At 37.4% G+C, this 27,678-nt stretch overlaps 1 protein-coding gene across 2 annotated transcripts in view; it reads left to right on the top strand.

Annotated features, from left to right (window-relative positions):
• The window catches only part of LOC121655536 (pro-neuregulin-3, membrane-bound isoform), a 435,746-nt gene that overhangs the window by 392,155 nt on the left and 15,913 nt on the right, over positions 1-27,678 (top strand). For both annotated transcript variants that reach the window (XM_042010269.1, XM_042010268.1), the window contains 2 exons: positions 3,144-3,246; positions 11,103-11,229. In XM_042010269.1, coding sequence (XP_041866203.1) covers positions 3,144-3,246; positions 11,103-11,229 — 230 coding nt within the window. The remainder of the gene's footprint in view (positions 1-3,143; positions 3,247-11,102; positions 11,230-27,678) is intronic.

Below are 27,678 nucleotides of genomic sequence, written 5' to 3'. Positions count from 1 at the left end.
ACGTTATGCATTTTTTGTCACAAACTGACACAATTTCCTTAGATTTTAATGAAATGTCTGATATGCTTTGATCAAAGTAACATATAAACTACAGCAGCTTCCATTAACTTACTGTTCTATTTAAGAGGATCATGTTATGGGCATGGAGTGACCTACAATTCCAATAATCCCCTCTCTTCCTCAGAGTCTACCTCATATAAGATAATTAATGATGCCTTGAGCATGTTGTTATGGTTTGAGAAACATGCATCAAATATCACCAATAGCTAGTGGTTAAAACAATATTAATAATAATAATGCTTCTGGCAAATCCAAAAAATTGCGTCGTGCAGAAAGAAAATATATAAACATGAACAAAGTTCCACTGATAAAATTTGTGCCAGCACAATCTCCCCTTTATAGATGCTGCTTCTATACTTTTGTTTGTCTTGCCTATCACACCCCATTTCACTATTCATCACATATTACATCTATTGTTTGGAGTATTGTCGTGACTTCATCACAAAGCTTCATCACATCCATTTACTGATGAGTTGCTCAGAATAAAAACACCTACTGAGTCGTTGGATCAGTTCTAGATACTCAGTGTGTTGAGTACTGAAGTATCTTGTAGAAGCAGGTGATGTGGAAAAATGGCTTGCAGGCAAAAAGTCTCCGGATACTAACTTTATGAATAAGTAAAAAGTTTATTACAAATTTTAGTATCAAAAACAGATTCTGCAGAAATCTGTGAGGTCTCTCAGTCAATTGTAGAAAACCTAACTAATGTCAGCAGATTTATATATGCTTTCACAAAGAACATTCCTAAGTTCACATCTGAGCCAATTATGAGAGCTCTATATGAAAACACGTCACATTATACCCTATAATGTCCGTGTGCTTCTTCGAATTTTAAGAAATTCACTGAGTCTGCAGTCCAGTGAACTTGTAGAAACAGACCCTTATATGGAGTAAATCTAAATGTGATTATACTACTTACATAATGCTATGATTTCAACACTACAGTACTTTTGAGCGGTTCTGGTGTATGCCCATTCAGGACTTGTGTCCATATATAAAGAAGACGGAACTGACAGGTAGTCAGTCACACACTTAACATGGAGATAATCAAGAATCACAAAAGTGAAGACAACCTTAGGCGGATGTGGGATTTGTCTTATGTGACATGCAAAAGAATGTTTAGTTGATTTTTTTCTTTTCTTTTTTTTTTTTTATTATTAAAGAAACAATTGTGAGCATTGCTCTCTTTTTCCATTAGTGTTTTGAGCTTTTGTCTGCACACCAAAAACAGCACAGATCATCCAAAAATCTTTACCCTGCAAGGTGTTTTCGTGAAAGCTTGTATGCAGTGCTCCAAACTGGTATTTACATGTGAACAAAAGATTTAAATGCTGGGAAAAATCAATGTTTGTCAAAACGTCTGTGTACATTTGGACAAGGCTTCACACATCCAAATACTGGCTGTGGATTTTTCAACAGCATGGCCCCTCTACAGCTATAACCACACATGACTAAATTAAGATTTTAGCTCTAGACCTTTTTATTCTTATGATCATAATTCAACCTTAAATCAGAAGCACGGGATGTATAAAATTTGATTTTATCCAGTCTTTGTTTTTACAGAAAAAACAGACTAAAACAGCAATATTGGATCAATAAGACAACCACAAGTACAGTATTAATGCTTCATTCTTACATCTTCCCACTGCACAAACATGTCTCTTATCAACATTTCCCAAGTTTCTCTGTTTCTCAGCCTCCCTGCAGCCAACCTTAGTTTGTATTTGAAGGACATCCCTCAGGTTGCCCAAATTATATGCAGTAATTAAAGCCATTGGGGCAATTTGATGGTGCAGTCTGATTAGTTGTATCAGAACAACACTGGTCCAAATTTAGACATAAGTGAGGGAGGAAAATGAGGGCATAGAAAGTACAAAAATATGCACTGCAAACACACTACTGGACTCCGTTTGGCTGTTATTTTCAGAGAATATGAAGCATCCACTACATTACATGCCTTTTATGATGGATTATGCAATATGTGTGGAGCACAGTAGCTTTAATACAGCAGTGGTAAGCTCAGGCTAAAGGAGGTGTTTCAAATTCCAAAACAAGCTTAAACATCTTGATGAGGTCATAAAATAGTCAATTAGCACTCAAACAATCTCCACTGTTGCCAGGATCCCTCTGAACACGATGTAGCGGGGCTCTGTTTGTGCTGGTGTGTAGCTGATGGGGTTGTAGTTGTATTCTGCAGCTCCCAGCAATCATCTTCTGAGCAGCGATTATGTTTTTTGTTCCAAAGTAGTCATTGAAACCCATCCATGGTGAGAATTTGTCTCAATTCCCTCAATGTAAAAACCCAACACCTGTCATCTTCATGGTTTTCCAAGGTCTGAGCATAGCAAAATAAAGCTTGACTGATCGGCTATTAATGCATCTGAAGGCAACTGTGATTTACTTGTTCGGAACAAACAAGACAGGTTCCATTTTTCTCCACTAATGGTGTCCCTGTGCACCATAACTCTTCTTGTCTCCAAGTGTTCAAGCTTCATTACATGTGGCATCCATTTCAAAAGCAATGTCTGGTGTCTATCGGACCATTACTCGATGTGGTAGAGCTGATAAAATGAGCTGAAGGCCTGTGCGGTAACTAGAAATAGCAGGTGCTGCAGGACAGTTGGAAATATGTGTTTGTTTACCCAAAATGAGTTTTGAGTTGTGTTTTTATTTCAGTTTGGTTTATTTATCATACATGTAATTACTCTTAAAGAGAATCTCGAGGCAGATAAGGGGGGAAAAAGCCCCAGAGAGCCGTTTGCACCATAACTGGCTGTTTGATGATTTAATGGCTGTTTGGATGCTGTAGACAAACACATTAGAAATTAAAAACAAGTAAGAACAAAATCTCAAAACCATATTTAATTCTGTGTAATGCTGAAGCTATTGTATTATATTGGTATTTATTGTATCTTTGAGTAACAACAGCTCAGCCTCACAGAGAAATGTTTTTTTCTTCCCTGTCTGTTCCTCCCTCTATGTCTCACTCGTACTGACAGATATGTACAACATCTATGACTTTATTTGCCAAGTGTGTTGTTTAAACATTAATATGGTGTCTTTCTCTGTTATGTTTTCCGCAGAGAGCAAAGACGTGTACAAGAGACAGGTGCTGTCAATCACATCCATCGCCATGGCAATCAGTCTTCTGGGAACACTGTGCATGGCCCTGTACTGCCGCAACAAGTGAGTGAATAAACACAGAAGCATCTATGCAGTTATTCAATACATGAAAGTTTATATATATATATATATATATATATATATACATACATTTTGTGAAGTGATGATTTGAGACTGAGGTTGAAAATGATCTTATAGTCATCATGAGACTATCCTTGCCCCCCCCCCCCCCCCCCAAAAAAGGGAAAAGAATTAAATTCTTTAAGTTGTTCGTTTATGAAGGCAGTGCTATTTAATTATGAATAAGCAACCTTTAGTAGTGATGATGTTAATAGCTAACAAATGGCATTCTTTAAGGCTTAGAAAAACAGCTTATTGTCACATTCTTCCTAAGCCTGTTAATGACCCATCAATGTGAGTCAGGTGTGTTGAAGCTAGAAATTAAAAAGCAAAACATTATTTAAAGGAAACTATTGTGAATTAAGTTTCCTCTAATGTGGAAATGCTTATGCATATTTTCTCCTCCTACTTGAAGTGGACATAGTTACACCCTTGTGGGAATAATTTAAGGGTAAGGACCTGTTTGGTCTTTTTAATGGAGGAGTTAAACATCATTCTTATTTATTGTGATCACACTGTAAGGACCAAGTGAAATACTAAGATGTTGGTCTCAACAAGATGATTAGATGAGATCAACACCACTTCACTGACAACTTTTATCATTGTTTGAAAAATACACAAAAACAGACATAAGTAAAACTTCAAAGCTGCCTGTTGAAAACAGTTATCTAACAAAGAGCTGTATACCACTGTCCTCTAGAACAGAGCTCCCCAACCCTGGTCTTCAAGGCCCTCTATCCTGCAGGTCATATACTGTAGCTCCCTGCTGCAACACACCTGATTCAAATTAAATGGTTCTCAGACAAGCTCTGCACGAGTCTGCTAATGAGCCATTAATTTGAATTAGGTGTGTTCCAACAAGGAGACATCTAAGACCTGCCGGATAGTGGGCCTTGAGGACCAGGGTTGCGGACCTCTGCTCTAGAACAGAGGTCTCCAACCCTGGTTCTTAAGGCCCACTATCCTGGAGGTCTTAGATGTCTCCCTGCTGCAACACACCAAATTCAAATTGAACAGCTCTCTGACAAGCTCTGCAAAAGTCTGCTGATGAGCCATTCATTTAAATCAGGTGTGTTGCAGCAGGGAAACATCTCAAGCTAGCTACACACAAAGATTTTTTTAATCTGATGTGATTTTTTATCTATTTGAAACCTCACACATGAAGATAAAAAAATCAGGCATTTAACAGTGTTGATCATACTGTGTGTGGTGTGCTCTGATAATCTCATCACAGAGCAACACACACATAACAATGCTGTCCCACAACCAATCTACAATCTAATCCTCCGAGTCAGAAATTTCGCGTGATCAAACGTGATCTAACAAAAACGACAAAGAAACATAGCAACAACCTGAAAACACAACGTAGAACACTGATGAGGATAAACAGGAGGATAATTTTTCTGAAAAATACTTGTGCACCACAGTGACTTGGCCAAGATAGAGAGCTTGCTTAAACACTTGCTTAAAGCCTCAGACAAGAGCTTTGCACATTGGACATCCATCCTAATCATCTTTTGCTGACTCTGAGCCTGCATTATATTTAGTCATTTAATTTTTTCATCATAAATTGGATGTTGTTCAGCCAACAGTTACACCACACCTTCATGTAATTGCAGTATATGTTTAGAGAAATGTTGAGGATGTTGTACAGGAATAAGAAGTTTTGATAACCTGGCTATCATTTGTTGTCGTCACCTGTAGTTCTCCGACTCCTGTGGTTAGAGGTCAACTGTTTGACTATTACTGTGTTTTCAGACCCAAAATGATGAGGAGGTACATTTCTGCATGTCGAATGTTGGGAAAGGTGTGTCATCTTGACACATACAGCAGCACTTCCCCTTGCTGTGTTACCTGTTTTGTTTTAATGGGACGATGGTCAGAATAACCTCAGGGAAATAATAACCTTACCAGGTGAAAAATAATGCTTCAGCTCTGGTTTTGTTCTTTCTATTTTACTTCTAGTTTGTACTTTGGTTTTGGTTACCTTGTTTGGATTTTCTACTTGTGCTGCCATCCTGTGCTGTGGCCCACCTTTCCACCTGTTCCTCATTCCTAATTGGCTCACCTGCTTTCACTTTCCTCATCATCTACCCCAGTATTTAGCCTTGGATTGTCTTCTGTTTTTTTCTTACCCCCCAAGTAACTTCTCCCTGTCAGACACTGTCTGTACCATCTGTGTTTCCACTTCCGCTTGCATTTTTTTTCCAATTTTTTCCAATGCATTTTGTAGATGCATTTGGCATTAGATAATATTGCACATAGTGAATTTAGACATGAATGTACAGGTTCATCCTATGGGGGGAAAAAAACTCTTGGTGTTTAGTTTGCAGCTCTTCTGAGTGCAAACTGAGTCATTTCAAGAGTATGAAAGAATAAGATGCAATTACCCAAAATCCAACATGTAATGTCAACTTCACATTACCATTCTTACCTGAATACCTCAGAGAGGAACAATGACCAAGTCTTCTTTAATAGATAAGCCACAATCCAAGAACTGTAGTTGAGTGCACAAGTAAATTTGTTGCATGCACCATCATTTTCTTGCTGTTAAACTTAAAGTATAGCCAATGATTTCAATACATTACATCTTACTTTTGCTAAGATTATTCTAAATCAATCTTGCCACAGTTGCTAAAGTGTTTGGTGCTGTGGGCAGACCAAGTTTTCAATTCTGGGAATGATAACACTTTGAGGCTTTAAACATCTTGAACAAAATCCCACTCAGAGTATTTGTAATAATTTGTAAAGCTCATTATGTAAACACACATATTCACAGTCTATCATCACCTAAAGGTCAGCTCATGTGGGACCAGCACAGTGTCTCCTCTCTGCCCCCTCACCATTCTCAGATTTCTGAAAGGCTGAATTTAATGTGTGCATAGTAATTGCTGTGTGAATGGCCTCATGTGTATCTTTGAATATAAGACTGTCACCAGAGCTGGTCAAACATCCAGTATGTAACATCAGTGTTGTCACTCAGAGTATATGGAGTGTGGAGCAGGCTGTGATAGATGGAACTGTAATTCCATAGGCTTTCTTCTGTAATATAATGATGTGAGTGAGTGAGCAGCCTGACAACAAAATAATCGGATCAAGGCATGATGGACAGGCTCTTTCAATGAATCCATAATTGAGTCGGGGAACTTGCTTGTTCGGTGGAGAAGATGCATACAGATCTGGAGAAGAGAGAGAGAGAGAGTTAATGCAAATGCAAGCGCCCTGAATAACGATGGAGTCAGAGGTTTTTTCATACAGGGAAGAAAAGAGCTGGATACAAACACAGATGAATAAAAGACAAAATGATTCTTTTATTCATGCTGTCATCAGTGCCCTCTAACGTGCACCGTGTGTGTGTATTTATAGGGTGGCAATTTTACACGTGTACTTTTAACACAGTGTAAGGCTTTCACTGTGGTGTTCACATCCATGTTTGGCAGCCTTCTTTACAGTCGACCAAAGGTTTGAATTAAACATTTAATACTCTGTTTAAGGGATTTTAACTTAAACACATCTTTTGTGGTTAAACTGCATCAGTATATTAATACACTGAGATGTTTCACACTTGATACTTTTTTTTTATAATAAGTTGTATACTGATTACTATTTTAATGGTTGCATTGTATAAGTTTACCTTCCCAAATTGGCTAAATATATTACAGATTACTGTAAACTATGTGGGTGTTTAAACATCACAGTAACAATATATTCTCACTTCATTTTGAACCAGACAAGGATATCTACATTTACATATCTAAGACTTCAGGATGCGCATACTGCCAAAATATTTCATGCTCTGGCTTTTGCGATATTTGTGGATGTCAGATTCTAAAGGGAAGTCAGTTCCTATTCATCGCCCTGTTGCCTAATAACACGATTTTACAGCCTGAAATAAACATGGTTACAACTTTGTACAACATTTTTTTAAATAAAAGTCATGACTACTAAAATGTTTAGTATTTTACTAAAATAAAAATCACCTCTTTATAATGTATGTAAGGCTTATATTTATGCCGTCTTAAGACACTGCCCTCCTCACAAAAATGATTGCATGAGTAATTTCATCATGCGTGCATTTACAACATTGTGTTCAGAGGAAATGTGACTTTTTTGTTGTGCTCATGGGAATAACTGTACAAAGTGTCAGAACTAATTTCTACTAAGGTGAAAAGGGCGTTTAGAAAAAAATGTATTTGTTCTTTTTGTTTTGTTTCTTTGTTTGTTTGTTTTTTATCCCAAATAAAGTGATACCAACACCCAGATCTTAAATTGGGCTGAGACTGTGCTCAGCACACAAGCAGCACTGCATCACCAGTCAGTCAAACTTTATTTATATCACACTTTCCATACAGAAGATGTATAACAAAGTGCTTTGCATGTTAAAAACAAAGAAATGCTTACATACACACAAGTACACAAACACACACACATTATCACACTCATACAAACCCACAACAGCATAACTAAGGCATGTAATGAAGTAGAAAAGCTTTCTAATTATCTCTGGTTCTGAATAATTAAAATCATAGTTTTAAACAAATGAGACAGAAACTCCTTTTTATAGTTTGTTTTCAGTGGTGAGTTTGTGACTATCAGAGCTCTGATTCTCTGGTGATCAAAGAATCTGTAGCTTTGCACCAGTTGACGTTTTTGTTGTTGTTTTGTTTTTGTTTTATTCCAAGCAATTAGGAAATATGAGTCACTTCCCGGAACAGCAGGTATTGTACAAAGGAGCTTAAACTAGGAATCTTTTGGTGCGTTAACTGTCACCACCACTTAGTAATGGGTCAGAGGAGATCTCAGCTAGCTAGAGACGGCATTGCTAATAAACGCTGACATTTTACAGTTTGAAGTTAACATTACATGAAGCTTTTTATCACTAACTGTTACATTTTAGTTTTGGAACCTCCAAGAACCACGACAAAATCTGCAGTCTGAAATTGAGTGCTATGCTGAGGAAATATGGAACTTTGAGGTCTTTAAAGTGTCATTTCCACCAACATGTGTGGGACGAGTTAGAGTACGGATATGGTTTGTAAACTGTAATCTTCTTGCATTCCTACAGCCAACCGTAACGGTACCTGAGAGGCGAAGTATCAGTCGGATAGTGATGGATGCCTTAGCTATGTAACAGCATGACACCATCGCAGCGCCTTCTTTAACAGTTTGTGCTCTTTCGCCATTTTATAGTTTTAATCAATCGAATAATATTGCTCTAAACGAGGAGCCATTCCTGCTTTGTTTTTAATCCAGGTCGCATGTGAAGTGACTTTTCTTTCTCAACCAATCAACGGAATGCAGTGTGTAAAATTACACTCTTTCATGTCAGGTCAGTTGGATTGGCACCCCAACCCGGGTCAGGTTGAATATTAGGATACCCTTCCCAGTTTTCACATGTTGAAGCACAAAAAGCATCCCGACTTGCACCCACTGGTGAAAACTGGGCTATGGTACAATGAAGCTTGGTCATTAAAAGCTTTAGTACCAGTCTGCCTGAGAACTCGTTCGGTATCTCTTCATCTCCTCTTTCTCTAACAGTGCTCTTTAATAAGAACCCCCAGAAATGAAGAATTAAGATTAAAAAGGAAAGTATAATAGGCAGCATAATTTACTTAAGTTAATAAGAGATATCAAATAAAGAATGAACAGATTTTTGGAGCCATATGTGAAATGAAGTTCCCTGCCAGATATGAAATTATATCAGTTATATGGAGACACATTCATCGTGCAGTAATGCAGATATCTATATTTAACTGCTATTAACTGCTTTGTGATATAAGAATGGTTATTAAAAAAAGAAAAAGTGTTGTTTAGGAACGCTGACATTGTTCCAATAAGTCAGATTTAAGTTTGTGTAGTTATTGCTTGTTTATTACACAAACAATAAGTCGGAAAAGTTTTAAGATGTGAAGCAAAACTTGATGTGCTGCACAAACGATGGAGGATGCCAGATTACGACACGTCTCTCAAACATAAAGATGCTGAATGTTTGTTTTGATTGCTGTTGATGTCATCCAGCAGCAGGCTTTTGCATGCCTAAACATCAAATAAATTGGAACATGGCTTCAGAAGAGAAGAGATTTTTTCTAAAGTATTGTGTACCAAATGTCGCAGCCTTCTTGTGAGAAAAGTATAATTAAAGTGCCTCGGAGGTGGAGAGCGTTGGAGCGTACCACGAGGCTGTTTGCAAACACTTCATTACACTGCTGTCATGCAGCAAAGTCTCCCCGACAGGAACTGCAAAGCCTTTATCGGCTGTATCGGATAATGAGAATACCGCTGGCATAACATAATGAACTCATGATACAAGGGTTTTGTGCATTTTCCTCCAAGACAGTCTAATTGCACAAGATGGGGCAACTAGTGTAGTAATAATTAAGAGCGTGTAATATACGCTGGTCAGAGCAACAAACCAGAAGAGCTTCTTTTTAGATGAAGAAATAAGATAACATCCTTTCTGCACCACAAGGTCTGATTATTCTGCTTCCTCTAAATTGATTTATCTGTTGACCTTTCATTGTGGAGTCTGCTCTGTGTTTGTGTAAGATTAGGGTCAAACTCATCTGTTTGACAGTCAGTGACTTCTGTGTTTTTAGCGTATTCACATTAAAAGAGTCATTTCAACCAGTTTAACTTAATCACATCTAAGGAATAGTATTCAAAACATCCCAGCCGAAATCATTAAATGAAGTCAAGTTGCATCATAAATACTGGAATATTAATTTTAATTAACGGGAAAAGATAATGAGGTACCGTATATGGTAGGAAGACATTCAGTAGCACATTTTATTCCCCTCGCACCAACAAGTGAAGTCATTTGAAAGAGGAAACACACCCTATTATTCATATGTTTTATGTGCTAGGACAAAGAATAAATACTTTGCTCCCTATCAGGTCTTAATATTGGATAGCCAAAACAGGCACTTGAATATACACACATGACTATACTGTGTCATTGTTTAACAAATGCAGGACAATATGCATAAACTGAGAGAAACCAGGTACTCCTTGTGCTTCAGTATCTTAGAGAACAGCCATTAGCCACAATAACTTAAATTGTTTTTTGTTTAGGGGTATCAGTCTCACATGGTTGTGGAGGAATGTTTGATCCACTCATCGTTATGGCGTTGTTTCAGTTCACTGGTGTGTGCAGCATTAGTTTATGCACAGCTATCTATTAAGTCCCACCAGAGCATTTCAGTCAGGTTGAGGTCTGGACTTTACAACATTATAATATCTTCCTTTTTTTTTTCTCTCCAGTCACTTTATTGTAGATTTGCTGCTGGATCATTTGGGATGATCCAGCAGCAAATCTACAATAAATGATCCATTTGGGATCATTGTCCTATTGTAGAAACCAATTTCAGCCAAGCTTTAACTCTTGACCTCACATTTGGCTCTAGAATACTTTTTTGCTTTTGTATACAGAGGAGTTCATGGTTATACTGCGTTTGCTTTTCTGCAAATGTGCTGCTATGCATTATGACCAAACATGTTCACTTTGGTTTTGTCTGTCCAAAGGACAGGACAGTACCACAGTAATGAGTTGGTCTGAAAATATAATTGACATAAAGTTGCTTTGCAACAATATTGGAAATCTCTGTGAAATGACACGAACTGCTTGACCAAATCAGTCAGTGGATATCAGTGCTCTAAAGGTGGATTTATACTCGTGCGGTGTCTGCGCTGTACAGGAGCGATACAGACTCTTGCTGTTCACAAAGCCCACACAAGATTCACAGGACTGATCTGACATTGGATAAAGCTCTGTGCATCATTCTGTGTTTCACCCTCTTTAGGAGGCGCAGGGAGAAGCTCCAGGCTCACCTGAAGGAGAGTCGCACTTTGAAAAACTACACTGCCAATTCCAACAATGCCCTGGAAGCCAAGATGAGGGTCTCCAACACCAACCTGCAAATGCATGAGGTAACTACTGCTGTTTCTTTTTCCTTTATCTGTCTTGATTTCTTGCTGCGTTTTGCTTTCATCTATTCAAGCAAACCCATAAAGTTCATGTGCACATGCTGAAAACTGTTTTTGAGCAAGTCATAGTCCTCAATACTGTCTGCCTTCTATAATAAGCTGTCTTGTAATTAAAAGCCACTTGCAGTCAAAGATCAGTTCAAAATAGGAATAACCTATTTATCATTTAAAAAAAAATAAACATGCTGATGGTCTGTTCAATTAATTGTATTGTATGATGACTCATTGTGCTTCGAACAATTATGCTGCTACTGGCTGAGTCAGTCGGTGACCCAGATATGTTTGGTAGAAGTGAGTATCTAAATGCAGGAGTAATGTTACCAGAACCCACCGCAGTGGTGACGTGCAGGGAGAAAAGGGGGATTAAATGACCTTTTAATGACTTCTAAAGTAACTAGATGGGCCCCTGTTCCCGGTTTATAGTTATCCAAGTGTTAAACACCATGATCACACCCTCAGAAGAGGGAATAAAGGTCTGCCTGATGCAAAATGATAACACTCTCTGGCCCACCTCATTACTACAGAGTTACACCAGCTGGTTAAAGTAGGCAACCAGCTATGAGTTAGACAATAGTAAAGATTTGTAACCCCACTGTAAAACCTCATTATGGTCGCTCTCCTAATAAAAATCATAGTAATGAGCCCTGGATCTTGAGAGATTTCTGTATTTAACAATATAAGACAAACGGAACCCTTGTGTTAATTAGCTGGAGGGCCTAAATGCAGGGCTAGGCAGGAGGGAGCCAGCATGACAAACCATAAACCTTTATTAAAACGTAATGCAGGGAACCCATGACTAAAATGAGCACAATATTAAGCAATGGGGAGCACAAGACTGACGTGCATTGGGCTTCAACACCAGTGACAACATGGTACTGAATACACACAACCAGGGAGTATTTATAGAGTTAATAAACACAGGGCAGGTGTGGTTATTGAATAACTCAATCCAGGTGCAAGAAAAGAAAAGACACAAGACTGTGTAACTCATTTACCTGCATTTGTGACCCGGTTTTGTTTTCTGCATGGGGTTTCATTGATGCAGTACTGACAGATTGACCTCCACAACCTCAATGCCCTGTGACTTTCCACACATTTGTGGATGTAGGGGATAAACTTGCTAATTCTAAAGTCACTGATGTCATGATGTGAAAACCCACTTTGTCCCCGTGCATCTGTGAAAATCTACCGTTCTGCAGCTGACATCAGCCTTGGTGTATCTGTGAGCAATTTCTTGTTTTAAACATGGCCCGATGAGGTTTGAGTTGTAGACATAAAATCCATCTATGAAATCCTTTTTCACCACCGCAGAGCTGTTGGTATTTTCTGGTTATGACTTATTGATCACAAAGCAAAAACCTAACTCTTCTCCTCTTGGCATGTCCTTGGATCCAAAGAGCACAAGATTTTTCTCAAAGTAGTGCTCCTCAGCTAACTCGGAATTTACTGTTTTAAGAAGAATATTTGGGATTTTTTTAAAGCCAGCTCAATGACATCAGTGTCTTCAGATTCACTTTTATTGTGGTTTTATTCTCCAATTTACAGGTTTGATTTCCAAGAAATGTAAATATTCATTTTATTGGAATTTTCTAAAATCACTATAGCCTGTTAACTTTGCATAAGTAGTTTTGTTTTTAAAAACTCTTAAAAGTTGTTTTTGTTTGACTTTAAAGTTTTAGCTGTGGAGCCCTATACTTCATGCATATTTAATATTTGTACACATTTCTTTCTAAGTTGGGAAAAATGAATGTGAATCAATAACTTTTCATTTTTTTAATCACTTGGTATTATCAGACCAACAGTTCTGCTCTAAATGGAATAAATATTTGTAAGTGGATATACAATGCACTTCAATCACAATGTATGATGCAAAGTTCTTTACATTTATCTTCAAAGGAGTGAGATGTTTTTTTTTTTTTTAATGTTTTAAAATAGTCTTGAAAAATAAGTCTAAATACTTTCTGAAGCTACTTTAAAGTTTTATTTGGATACTGGTTGCTTTTTCTTTTTAAGTCTAGTCAAAAACATTGAACATTGTGAACCAGTGTTGTTGAGAGATAGCAGATAACTTGGTACTGAACCTTTTTTAATTATCTATGTACCTTTGTTTTACCAATCAATGGCAAAATTATTTTGATTTCTTTAGTTGCATCTGTGAAAAATTCCAATGATGGCACAGTTGGAAAGTCAGATAACAGCAATTTTACAGCAACAAGGTGATTCCCAAAGCACTTTTAGCCTAAAAACGTGGCATTTCTAAGCATGGTGTGCAGTGTGACCTTACAATAAAATAAAATGCAGGAAAAAATAAGATCTGAGATATGCATCTGGGCCTTCAGTCGATCATTTTGGCTAAGGCCTCACCAGAAATGGCCTCTGTGGAAGGGGCGAAGCCATTCTTAAGGAAGGGAAACAGAGAGAAGAGACTGTAGTATATAACATAAAACAAGAACTGGACTGAAAATTTGTGACAATGGTTATTGTGGAGTGATGAATCCTCCCCAGAGCTCAACAATATTAAAGCAGTGTGGGATCATCTGGACAGAAACATTAGCAAAAGGCTGAAACATCCAAAGAAGAGCTTTGGAGAGTTTTTCAAGAAGCCTGGAAAATTATTCCTGAAGATCATGTGAAGAAATCACAAGGAAGCTTGTCTAAGAGGAGTAAGACTGTTGGGAAGAATTAAACGCTCTTTATAATTCTTCAAACTCTGCATTTGCCTTCTGAGCTCTACTCCCATTTGTGCTCCTACATGTTCCATTAAATCCCTGAACCTATTCCCCGTTTTCCTAGCGATATCAAGAAATGAGGGGTTGCTCAAGGCTTTGGCAAAGTTTGTTAAAACACCTCTGAATATTATAGTTAAATTTTTAACCTCCTTCCTGTTTCTGACTGGATATGAATCGTTAATTATTCCCATCTCGAGCTGGCCTCTTGCATCGTTCTCATGGGTCTATAGAAGAGCCATCACTCAGTGGTTTCAGAGAACACTGCTTATTGGCCATGCCATTCATCATCTCAGTCACCACATCTCCCCCCGTTGGAAAGTTTTACCTTCATTCGAATGTCACTAGAGGCACAGTGCATTGTGTATTTGAGCATTGATGTGCAAAATATGCAATAGCCATTTGTAGATGTTTATCATAAAAGCTACATATACAATAATTTACACATCTTACTTGATGCTTTCTTGGATAACTGTTTTACAACAATTTAGGTTTATAATAAAATAAAACTTAATGTAGGCATACACACAAGATAACCTCAGTCCTTCATAAATGTGTTAAAATACATGCTATGGATTAGTCACCTTGAGAGCAGCTCTGAAATCTGTCCTCTATGTGAGACAGTTTGCGAGAGTGTCAGTTTCCTGTCTAGTTTCTTACTCTTTGAATAGACTGACAACCTATCCAGGGAGTAACATGCTCTCACCTTGTAGCTGCAGAGATGGGCTTTATCAACCCTGCATTGGAATAAGCAGATATAGAGAAGGCACGGTTGGGTAGATAATGCCAATACAACCTGTGCTGATTATTTGCAGTGATACACAATGGAACCATATAACACTTTTAGTTTTATCTGTATCCTCAAAAAAGACCATATTTTCGACGGGCTGTGAAGTAAATGTGTCTTTTTTTATTTCTTTAGAGTTCAACTGGCTGCACACAAATGTATTTGTCTTAGTATGTAAAGCACATGCCTGCTTTAAGCTCTAGAGAAGTCCTGTCATTCATTTAAATGTGGCTGATGGCGAGTTGTGGTAGGTAAAGGTTAGAATACATTGCATGAAATGGTTTTATGCCTAACATGAATCAACAAGTCACAGGATTTAAAATGTCCGAATGGAGCAGGACTGCACAGACCCTGTCGATTTTAATGTTAGGCTGGCAGAATTTAAAGCACAGAGACATTCTTGCCTGAGGCTTTCTGCCCGAGTTCCAGTTCACAGAGGGTTCAGCATGTCTGGGATATTGCATGGAGATGTCTGTGAAGACAGTCAGGTGTCCCCTGACTGTCAATGACAAACCGGTGGTCTGTCAATGACAAACAAACAGGCTTTAAATACCTATTTGATAAGTTACAGAAACAGTCAGTGATCCAGCCATCAGAGATTAGGCCTGATTGTACTGCATGTAGAATAATTGAGTCAATATAATTTTGTTCTTTAAAAGGATTTTTCCATATTGTGCTCCTGTTAACAAATAACAAATAACAGTTATTGATCTCAAGTGGATTATAGTGCTTAAAATCAACAAAAAATTAAAATATTTAGCTTTCTTTGAAAGCTAAATATGAGTATCATACTGATAAATATCAGTATGAGCTTTTTGTTTTGTTTTGTTTTGTTTGTTTTTTTTTGTCTGAGCTTCAGTCCCCTTCAATTTGGCCCATTTAAAGTGATATCTGTCAAATATTGATAAGGTTTTGGTTTTTCCAACATTTTGGTTATGGTAGCTGAGTAACGGCTTCCTACTTATATATTTATAAAATGCTCTTTCATGCCTTCTGTGATCCAAATCACAAGTGTCATTCATTTAAATCTACTGTCCTTAACTAGTTCAGTTAAGGTCATTAGTAGTATTAGTATTTGTAGTAGTAAAAGTGTTAGTCTAATCTTTAGTTTCCTTTATTCAAATATGATTTAGTTATGAGGATCGTCAGTAACTCCCATTGCAACTGAAAGCATAAACTTGAAAAATAAATTATTAATTTTAAATTGCAAGTGTTAGAATAAGATGCATGTCACGTCTCCTCAAGGCCTAATTGATTATCCATGAGTTTCCAGTGCCAGCGGAGATCTGTGCATCTGATGAGAAGTAGTCTCAGGACTTAGTTAGAAGTTCGTCTCAGCAACTAAATGACTTGGTGGTTTACCACTGTTTCATGAATAAAAGAAAAGTATCAATAAAAATGCTTTTCTGTTTCTAATTGGACAACTCTTTCTGATTTAGTTGTTCAGATGCTAATGTATAAAACATTTAATAAATAATTGGATATTTTATTTAAGTGCAACAAAAGTCTAAATCTCTCATTTCTTGATCTGTTTAAGCTTTAACATGTGCAAGTGCTCAGAAATTATTTACTATTTCTTCACTGACCAATTCCATTGTATTTCGAAAATGTGAACAAATCTACTATTTAATGCTTCAGTTTTACAAGTTCTTCAATCAGCAGATTAACTGGTTAGATTTCATTTGCTGGAGCATCAACAAAGGTTTTCTTGTCAAGATTGGGTTATGCCAAACCTCTTTGTGCAAAATTCCAGCAGAAAATCATTTGTAAGTTTTCAAAAACCAAATTTCTTCCTGCAAGGTTATAAAGAATTTGGTCTTTTATGGGATGAGAGACCAGAAGTACAAAGATCCAGGGAGTCTGGGGAAATCTCCTTGTATAAATACAGACAGAAACCACTGCTGGATGCATGTGACCTTCGAGCCCTCAGGCAACATTGCATGACAAACAATAATACTACTATGATCAATATAGTCACTTGGACTCAGAAGTACCTTGGAATACCATTATCACTCACCACAGTTTATCGCTGCATTCAGAAATGTAACCTGAAACCATATTACACAAGAAAGAAACCATATTGCTGTTATATTCAGAAATATGGCTTATTTTTCTGGACACTGACTCATCTCACGTTCAAATGAATAAAGGTTCAAATGAATGGACAAACTGCAGATTTAAGAAATTGGATTTATAATTATTTAGAGTCATTGATTAAATCCAGCTGCACCAAACCTCAAGGATCAATTCAAATCTTTGTAGCATCCTGGATGGTTTGCACTGACCTAAAATGCAAGTCTTATAAGAAATGTGACAGAGGAGGGTTTTTATCAGTTTAGAATTGGATACCATATTGCAATATCATTTTTGACTATGTCAGGCTGTGTTTCACCCAGGCAAGAAGTGAAAAGATTTAAAGTAAGCCTGGACTATTTTACTATCAGACTAAGCTACATAAAAGCTTCCTACCACATGGCTTCAATGTTAATCTTTATTACATTACAGTCATTTTAGCAGACACTTTTATCCAAAGCAACTTACAGTGGTTAGGCACTAGAGTTAAGGGTCCTGCCTAAGAACCCAACTGGCAGGTGTTAATGTTTGTCCCTTAGAAGAATCAAACTCTGGTCTCCTGCATGGGAGACAGGTGCTCTGCCAGATCTGCCACATATTTTTATTATATATGAACTTGGCACAAAAATGAATGAAATGTGTATTTTAATGGATTGTTTATTCCCTTTAATAATACCAATTGGTGTTCATTTATACATCATTGGAAGCGTGATTGGTCATCTTTACAGCAAGGTATAACTTGTAAGGGCCATTCTTCTGTAGCATGAGCAACACTGCTAAACATGTGGGTGGTACCCCCAAAAAACAAGCCAATATTCTATAGTCTTGTTCTTAGTTTCTTGCTGTATTGGATGGTTAGATTGTCCAACAGTAATTAGGAAAAAAGAACACCTACTGGCCAGTTTTACCCTTTATTTATTTTACACTGTCAGTTACCTTAATAGCGTGTGGAAGGTCCATATGCAGCCACAACAGCTTGGCACTCTTTCCTCATGCTGGTCACCAGTCTAGCATCACATTCCTCAACTAGAAGTTGTTGAAGGTCAACCAGTGTGGCTGTGTTGGTCACTTTGGCAAGTATAGCACGCCCAAGCTGATATTACAGGTGCTAAATCAATCAATATTTATATAGCACTTTTCATATATTGTGTTGCTCGAAGTGCTTTACAGGTAAATCCAAACAGGTTGTTATGTCAACAAGTCACCCCAACACACACCCACCGACACAGTAAGGAAGGGCTATCATGAGGAAAAACCAAATATATAAAATGTTTTATTTCACAAATAAAAACATCAAATGCAAACAATGAGAGTAAAAAATAAATGTAAGTAATAGATAAAATAAATTAATTAATGAAATTAATCAGAAAAACAATAAAACCATTTAAAACATACTTTAACGAGACCAAAAATAAATTAATGAAATTCGATTAAATTAAGTTAAAAACAGGCTGAAAAGGTGTGTTTTCATCTGGATTTAAAAACACGCACTCTGCTGTCCTCAGGTAATCAGGAAGGCTGTTCAATAAGCGTGGACCATAGTGGTTCTTACTCTGAGTATAGTTAAAAAGCCACAACCTGAAGACCTGAGGAGTACAAGGCTCATCGTGCAAAAGCAGTTCTGATAATATTCAGGATAGAGACCATTAAGAGCCTTAAAGACCAGTAAGATAATCTTAAAATGAATTCTAAAACTAACAGGAAGCCAGTGCAAAGACTCTAAAACTGGAGTCATTTGTTCTCTCCTCCTGGTCCTGGTCAGGACTGCTGTCGAGGCAATATGTTTTCTTTGGGAGACCAGAAAAGACAGCATTACAAAAACCAACATGAGAAAAAATCTAAGCATTATTTAGGTTGAGATTTGGAATCACAGCAGGTCGTTCTAATGACCTTTATGAAGTTAGCAGCGCTCCTAATTTCACAGCAGCATGATCTTTACAAGTTATACCTTGTTGTAAAGATGACCAATTAGACTTTGAAAGGATGTATAATACAACACTGGTATTATTAAAGGGAAGGAATAATTAGCTAAAGACAGATTTCATTAGATAGGGTTTTTAAATCAAGCTAAACCGCAGGTTTCATATCTAAAAGCTCAAATTTCTTCATCTGGAAACTCTGGAAAGTTAAAAAAAAAAAAGGGATTAAATTTTCTGTAAATGTAAAAAGGTCAGTGGGGAAAAAAAATCTGACTTTTTAATGTACAAGTTACCACTAAGGGCAATGCAATTTACTGTACAATTTAAGAATAGTTTTTAAGTGTGCAGGGAAAATGCTTCCAAAGGTTATCCCTAAAACCAAACCAGAATAATTTTTCTAACCTTCGCCCAATATGTTTGGTGCCTAAACTCAGCTAGTTTTATTTCTTACACTGAGCGAGTTTGTTATCTGTAAGCGAGAAGGAATCAGAAAAGTCATTCTGCTGATGATGCTCATAATGGAGGTAATGATGGTTTGTTTTTAGTCAAATCTGAAATAGTAAGAGGTGCTAAAGACAAAGTTAAATCCAATACTTTGGAAGATTTGTGTGAATTCACCTCAAATATGTGAATCAAGTCACTGAAGTCAATATGCATGCAACAAAAGATATGTCTGAAACTGAATAATGTTTTAAATACTAATTGATACAAAATAATTAAATAATACTAATAATTATTTTACTATTAAAATGAATTATTTTTGTCAGAGGCAGACTGTATATTTTATAACAGCATGCAGTAATAATGTTGCATAATTTGCAGTGAAAATATTTTAAATAGAGCTTCTTTTTTCTTTTTTTTTTTAACTAATTGCTCTATTAGCACTGGTTCCTGAATAACAGATTACTGTTTACTGAATCTACAAAATGTGTAGTTGAGGAAAAACAAGGCTGGTGCATGAATATAGCTTTTAGATTTTACTTATTTATTTATTTCCTGTAAGAGTCCTGGGGGGAGTTGCATGCAAATTAGTTGCATTTGTTTATTTTAGTGCCTGGATACCTTGAACCAAATTGTTTCTATCTGCAGGCAATAAATTCCCAAAATTTCCAAACAGAGAGCAATGAATACAGGGTCAGCTGTGTTTTGGGAGCATGAGCACATGCATTCTGTCCGGCTGTATTTCTCCCAACCATTAGTACATTTCAGTGGCATTTTTTCACTAACATGTCTCATTTTCATTTGACCTTATCAAACCATATTTTGGATTTTTACCTTTTTTCTTTGCCTTTGAGGACATCTTCTTGTAGATAAATGCTGAGAGATCGTTTGGGTCATGAAAAAGACGACAGAGTGTCTCAGCAGTGGCTGGTAATGAAAAATGAACAGCTCTGATTACCGCTGCAGGGCCTTTTGTTGGAAGTATTTGATTAAGCAATGAACAAAAAGCGACTCTAAGAGAGTCAGCTTTTCTCTATCATCAGTTTTTACTACCCCATCGTGAATTCTTCAGGTGTTCCACAGAGCCTGCCACTGCTGGATAATTAAAACTGAACTGCCTCCATCACTCCATCACAAGATTCTACCCAATCTGCTGATGTGTGTGAGTGTGGGGGTGAGTGTTTAGCTTCATGTGTGGGTGTCTTAATAGTGGGAAGATGCTGCTAGTGTCACCTGGCCAAATCAGAAAAATCCTCCTGTTTGCAGGGGCCTTTTTTCCCTTTTTTGAGCTGGTATATTGAGATTTGTGTAAAAACATGTTTATAAGCTTAAGAGGCTGAACATTTTTTTAAAAAATCATAACTTGGTCACTCCTTTAGATATGGAAAACAGATGTGATTGATCCCTCATCAATATTTTGTTAATCATGAATTAAACAATAACCCTTCCAATTCCTGTCTGAAGACTTTTAGATTTATTAGCAGATTAGGATGCACATATTTTCACAATATCGGAATAATGACATTAGAGTACAGGTTGTGATACAAAAGGATGATGAGGAATATATTTAATTGTCCCCTAACATCTGTTCAGTGAGATGTATTGGCTTTGTTGAATCACTAATGTGAAGACCAGTTACTGTTAAATTAAGGTTTATTTGTCTTTTTATCTAGCCTAAATTAGTTATGAAAGGTTTAGTAACTTGATTCATTGTCATAATCAGATAAAGTCGGGTAGTGCTCAACATTGGTGTAGCAGAGACTGACACCTGACTATCAAGATTGAAAATCCCAGAGCTACAGGTCTGGGATGTGGACAGAGTATGCAGGTCTGAAACTTCTGGTTCAATGTTTGATGCAATCAGACATTCTAACCTTTCTGATTATCTGGTCAATGGTTTCAAGGGCATTTGGCATTCACAAGGATGCAAACTGCAGAACTTAAATATCATTGTATTTGACCTGCTTTGAATTTCTGCTGCTATATAGCCAGTAAGTACTCTGCTCAGCCCCCTCAGCAGCACGTAAAGCTGGAATAATACGCGCACAGCATCACTCACATGCATAAGGTCAGTAACGGCCTCACTGCTGTGTGCTCCGTGTAGGTCGCGGAGGCTAAAGGCGCACCTCTACCAGACCTGATGTGCACACCTACTTGCAGCACGGATAGTAGGAAGTAGCAGAAGTACTCCCTTGTGATTGGTCAGTTTGTGATTACATAATTCCAGATTTCTGGAGCTTCTTGGTGAATTTGTGTTGTTACCGTGGAAGAGAAACTGGAACAGCTGCACCAGTCCTACCGTACACAGACGCTGTGCGAGTATAAATCCAGCTTTAGATGTTTCAATCTTAGATTACAGTGGGAAAGTTTGTTTTTGAAGTTGAAGAAGCTTGTGCCATTATCAGTCATTCTTTTGAACTGGACTATTTTCTTTTTTATTACTTTAATTCAATTTGCTTTTTAGAACAAGCAACAAAGTTTTTTTCTTTTTTTCTTTTTTTTTTTTTTTACTTAAGTCAACTTTCGCATGTAATTTGCAAAACAACCATGGGTTCTCTGCATAATCTGGGCTGCTCTCTGTTAATTAGTAACTCACTTTATCTGTTGGGGTGATAGCAGTTGATGTTCATTAAATAAGCTGATAACATTAAGCGGTTGTTGTTCATTGCTTGCATGATAATCTGGGAAGTCACTCCAAAATGCTGTTCAACTTCAAACATAAATTTTCTCAAGGCAGGTGGAGTTTTATTTTCAATGTTGCTTTTTGAAATGTGCAATTCAATTTAGCAGTTAAAAAAAATATTTTCCTAGGGCAAATATTTCATACAACAATATTCAGTGATAGATACAGAAACCCTTTTGTCCAGTAATGATCCAGTAATGTTGATGATCAATTCTCATTGAAATAGCAACCAAAGATTGAAGAGGAAATTGTCATGCTGAGTCTTCAGTCAGTAGAATTACAAAAGAACATAAAGTGAAATCAATAAAAAACTGTGCACAAAAACACAAAATATCTACATGTTGTCAATTTTAAGCTCTAATTTATTGGGACAGAATGAATTGCACATGTTAAGGTTTAATTATTCCTCCTGCAGTTAAGTGCCAAGTTTAAAGAGCCAGAAAGTCTTTAGAACAGGCATGTCAAACTGGTCCAGCAAAGGGCCGTGTGGCTGCAGGTTTTTGTTCCAACCAGCCAAGAGCACACAGTTTGACCAATCAGCTGTCTGAAGACTGAGATCAGTTGATTGAATTAGTCAAATCTGGTGTGCTGCTGCTTGGTTGGAACAAAAACCTGCAGCCACACGGCCCTTTGCTGGACCAGTTTGACATGCCTGCTTTAGAAGGACTTGAATCAGGTGAGGAAGAGCCCAATGTCCCGTCATCTTTCTGATCTTAATTGTGTAGCCAAGCAGTGGAATACCAGAGTCCTGCACAGCCTACCTAAAAGTGTGAAGGGTTCATTTTTAGTGTTTCTTCACACCCAGCTACCCAACTACATCATCCATTTTAATAGTGTGACTTCAGGTTCCACAAGAATCTAAACCTGCAATGTTGGTACCTGAATGGTATAAGCACTCTTTGTCCATTAATCATCCAGCAGTGGGTCTATCCATGTTGCTTCATGTTTAAAAAAACTTTAGCAATTCTCTATTCTGATATTTCTTGGTAGTTTTTACTGAACCTGTGTTCTGATCAACCACCATGTACACCTGCTTCAATGTCTATATATAGGATAAATAAAGCTTTCAGAAAAAATACATTGTGGTTGTGTAAGTACAAATTAGCCCCCAAATGTCTGAATGGTCATATCTCTGTGACAGCATGTGTGATGCTAATGAGGTTGGTGTCCTGCAGGGATTCCTTGAAAGGGATTGTGTCAGTGACAGCCAGCCTTGTTAGTCAGACATCAACCCAGAAACTAAGTTTTAAGATATGGGGCACAAAAATAGAACTCTCTGAACTTATATTACAAAATTCTTGAAGTTGCTGTCAAGATGATGGTACGATAATGCTGAAGAGTCAAACCTGTCTCCACCACTCAGACATAACCGGAGATACAGGTGCATGCAGTAGATAAGGATCCAAACCAGCACTCTGCTTATGTCCTTCAGGCTTTTTTTATACAGTTGAAAGTCAAAAACACTTTCTTGTGTTGTCCTGTCTTCTTTTGAGGAGTTCACAGCAGATCTGGACCGCATCAGATCTCTTTCGCTTTGTGACTGAGTGAATCAAAGAACTGCTTTGTTTCAGTGCAAATTTGTGCTTCCAGAGACCGGGGTGAGCCTAAAGAAGAGTTCAAACAGAGAGCTGGGGACTTATGTAGAGCCACAGCAGAGCTAAATTAGATATCCTGTCAGGACATTTATAGGAAGGAAAGAGGGAAAAAGCAGGCTCGAAGAAAAGATTGCTACAGATGCCAAAAATTCCAACAGGATCAAAATCAATAAAGAAAAAAGTATTTAGGAGTATTGTAGGAAGAAAGCATGTCTGTACAAAATGAATGGTGTGATGAATCTGTTCTGAGGCCACTGAGGTTGTCATGAATGGCGGACGTCGGAGGAGGTGAGGACCCAATTGCAGGCAGTCAGAGGTCAGAGGCAGGAGGCAGAATTGGTGCAGGTGACAGGTTTATTTCCAGAACTCAAGACAGGGATAAATCCAACAAACTAAACCACACATGACCAAATGAGAGGATCTGACAAGGAGTGACTGAAAACCAGGAGTACTTATACACAGGGGGAATAACAAGACACAGGTGAAGTGGATGACAAGACCGAACTAAACATGACAAAAACCAAAATCCTAAACCATGATCAAAACACCCACCAAAACCCAGAAACCGTGACAGAGGTGCTTTGTTCAATAGGCTGAAAAAGATTATGTATGAGTGTGAGTACAAATGCTCCACAGTAAAGTACATTCTCATCCCAATATCATGCTATAAGTTTGATATGAAGTTTATTATACCTATCTCTGAAAGGTCTGAAATTGTTCTTGTGAGTAACTTTGCAGAACATGCAAGCTTCTCCTGTGAAACTCAATTCTCCCTCTCTGTATGCATTTAGATTCTCATTCTTTCCCAAAGAGTTATTGATGTTTCACTACACAAAGCACCTCTTAGAGCTCAAATGCACAGACTCCTTTGTCAGAGTCATCACCGTGATTAATCTTGGCATTAAAAGGGCTTACTATTGATTGATTTTGTGGTATTTCTTTCTTATTTAGTGCAGATGCAATGCAAAGAGAAAATGAGACAGAGGATCAGTTTGATACATAAATCATGAACTTCTATATCTTGTGATAAAGGCTGTTGACCAGACTATTTGAAATGCTTTGGAGAGATATAAGGGTTAGAAATGTAACATATTATCAGCTTTTTGCATGCCATTTCATGGTATTAAATGTCTCGCAAAAAATCTTAAATATCCTTTTTCTCACAGCAGATAGTAACATGTTAATTGACTGGTAATTAAAGAGGTTAAAATGCGCTCACAGACAAGTTACATCCAATAACTACCACTATACCTCTCAGTGGAGAAGCCTGTAAGCTATAGCAAAATGAAGGGATGCATCCTGCAGGCTTTCAGGTCCAAGTCCAGACATGAACCATTTTCTAAGATAATTGGGCTGGTTTATTATTTTTGACTGGACTCTGAAGGTCAGCTCACACAGCAGGACTGAGAGAGCTTCCAGCTGTCTTGCAAACTGATAAAATTAACTAGTCTTGTCTCTTACTGTCCGCATGCTGATGCTGTCAGTTTCAGAACCCCCATGTTAGAAGTTCTAGTAAGGCAGTTTATTTATATAGCACATTTCATGTACAGGACAATTCAAAGTGCTTTACATAAAACAAAGATATTACAGATATTTAGAATAGTGAAAGGCATCAACACATAATCACAATAAAATAATAAATTACATTAAAATGATTAAAAGCAAGATAAGTTAAAAAAAAAAGTTACCGTGCAGATTTCATGCATAGGCACATGAAAAAAGAAATGTTTTTAACCTGGATTTAAAAATGTCTACATTTGGGGAAAGTTTAATCTCCACTGGCAGTTTGTTCCATTTGTTTGCAGCATAACAGCTAAATGCTGCTTCTCCATGTTTAGTCTGGACTCTGGCCTGGACTAGTTGACCAGAGTCTTTGGACCTAAGAGCTCTGCTAGGTTTATATTCTCTGAACATATCACAGATGTATTCTGGGCCTAAACCATTCTGGGATTTGTAAACAAGCAGAAGGGTTTTAAAATCTATTCTGTGACTGACTGGAAGCCAGTGTAAAGATTTCAAAACTGGTGTGATGTGTTCAGATCTCTTAGTCCTGGTTAAAACTCTAGCAGCAGCGTTCTGGATGAGCTGCAGATGTTTAATGCTCTTTTTAGGAAGTCCTGTTAAAAGACCATTACAGTAATCCAGTCTACTGGAGATGAACGCATGGATGAGTTTCTCTTGGTCTTTCTGGGAGACTAAACTTTTAATTCTGTTGATGTTTCTGAGCTGGTAAAAAGCTGTCTTAGTGACAGCTTTGATGTGGCTGCTGAAAGTCAGATCTGAGTCTATCAACACTCCTAGGTTACGAACTTGGTTGGTGATTTTAAGAGCCCGAGTCTCCAGGTGTTTGCCAATGCTGTCCCTCTTCTCTTTGCTACCAAACAGAATAATCTCAGTTTTGTCTTCATTTAATTGTAGAAAATTCTCCCTCATCCAGGTGTTTATTTGCTCCAGACACTGACACATTAAGTCTATTGGACTGCAGTCATCTGGTGACAGAGACACATAAAGTTGTGTATCATCTGCATAACTTTGATAACTAATGCTATAGTTCTGTAATATTTGACCCAAAGGGAGCATATACAAGTTGAACAGAAGAGGTCCAAAGACTGACCCCTGGGGGACTCCACAAGTCATGGCCACTCGCTCGGATTCATAGCTGCCGATCGTAACAAAATAACTCCGGCCTTCTAAATAGGACCTGAACCAGTTAAGGACCGCTCCAGAAAGTCCAACCCAGTTTTCCAGCCTATGCAACAGGATTCTGTGATCTACAGTATCAAACGCAGCACTGAGATCCAACAGAACCAGGACTGATACTTGACCAGAATCGGTATTCAACCTAATGTCATTTAACACTTTGACCAGAGCTGTTTCAGTGCTGTGATGAGGTCGGAAGCCGGACTGAAATTTATCAAGATTTCCACTTTCATTTAAAAAGTCATGAAGCTGGTGAAATACAACTTTTTCAATAATCTTGGAAATAAAAGAGAGGTTAGAGACAGGTCTATAGTTGTTCATTATAGAGGCATTTAGAGTCCTTTTCTTTAGGAGTGGCTTAATAGCAGCGATTTTTAGTGACTTGGGAAAAATGCCTGATGCCAGTGAGTAAATGTATTGTGATAAAAAGAAAAAAGGTCATGGCTAATCTTGCTAAAGAGAAAGCATAGATAAATAAATGGCATATGTACCTGGGTATTATGTTCCCATCAATGTTAATTAGAACCAAAGCTGAGAAATACTCTCAATCGATCCAAAGTTTGGACTAGATGCCAGTTAAAACCTTTCCAATAAGCACCCATAAGACAGTTAGAAGTCATTTTGATTAGGAAAAGGAGATTATTGAGATGCAGTTTCATAAAACCTGGGTAGACATGTTTGCTTTTGTAAAATTGAGAATTTTATCTCTATTTCTGTGCAGCTGTTGGAGTTTGTCCTTTAAAAGCATAACTTTGTTATTCAGATTTGAGAGGTTTTGTAATGCAGCTATTTAAATCCCACTCAAGACAGAACAGTAGCTCTGTTTTGTTTTTTGTTTTTTTATGAATAATTTAAGAAATACCTGATGTCATCACTGACAAGGGATGATACTGCAAGAAATATCAGTCCCTCTAATTATCTCTAATCACTTAGTCACCTTGTGATATAATAGTACATGTGTTGCTAAAATATTTAAAATGTCCTTTGCGACACAGAATAGGAACCAATCACTTCAAAAATATGCTCAGTAAGACTGTTCTCCTTTATCATCATCATTACATGCAATCACAGCACAAAAATGTATCTCACTTTATGGAAAAAAAGCTGCTACACGCACAAGGTCACTTGCGTCTTTGACATTCCTATTCTTCAATTTCGCCTAAAGAGTTTTTAACAGAACCAAATGCATTTGGCATCTTGACTGTTATCAGGCTATCAAAAGCTTCCTCTGTTCTCAAGACAGTATTATGTACCTCAGTCCCGGAAAAATATAGAAATAAATGTAAATTGGTTCCATTTAGACTAATATTTGGTCCCAGAATGAACCCTTCAGGCATTTCCCACCCTAAGGTTCTCAGTATGTGATAAAAATCATGTAGCAATCTTAATATATCCTGCTTAAGATGGAAGAGTAATAACTTGATGCTGCATTATGTAGATGCTCTTCCTCATAATATGTGAACTGCAG

This window comes from Melanotaenia boesemani, chromosome 16 (assembly GCF_017639745.1).
Source record: "Melanotaenia boesemani isolate fMelBoe1 chromosome 16, fMelBoe1.pri, whole genome shotgun sequence".
In the NCBI taxonomy this organism is placed as follows: domain Eukaryota; kingdom Metazoa; phylum Chordata; class Actinopteri; order Atheriniformes; family Melanotaeniidae; genus Melanotaenia; species Melanotaenia boesemani.
The sequence above is the reverse complement of the archived record's forward strand: the minus strand, read 5'-3'. Positions and strand labels throughout refer to the sequence as shown.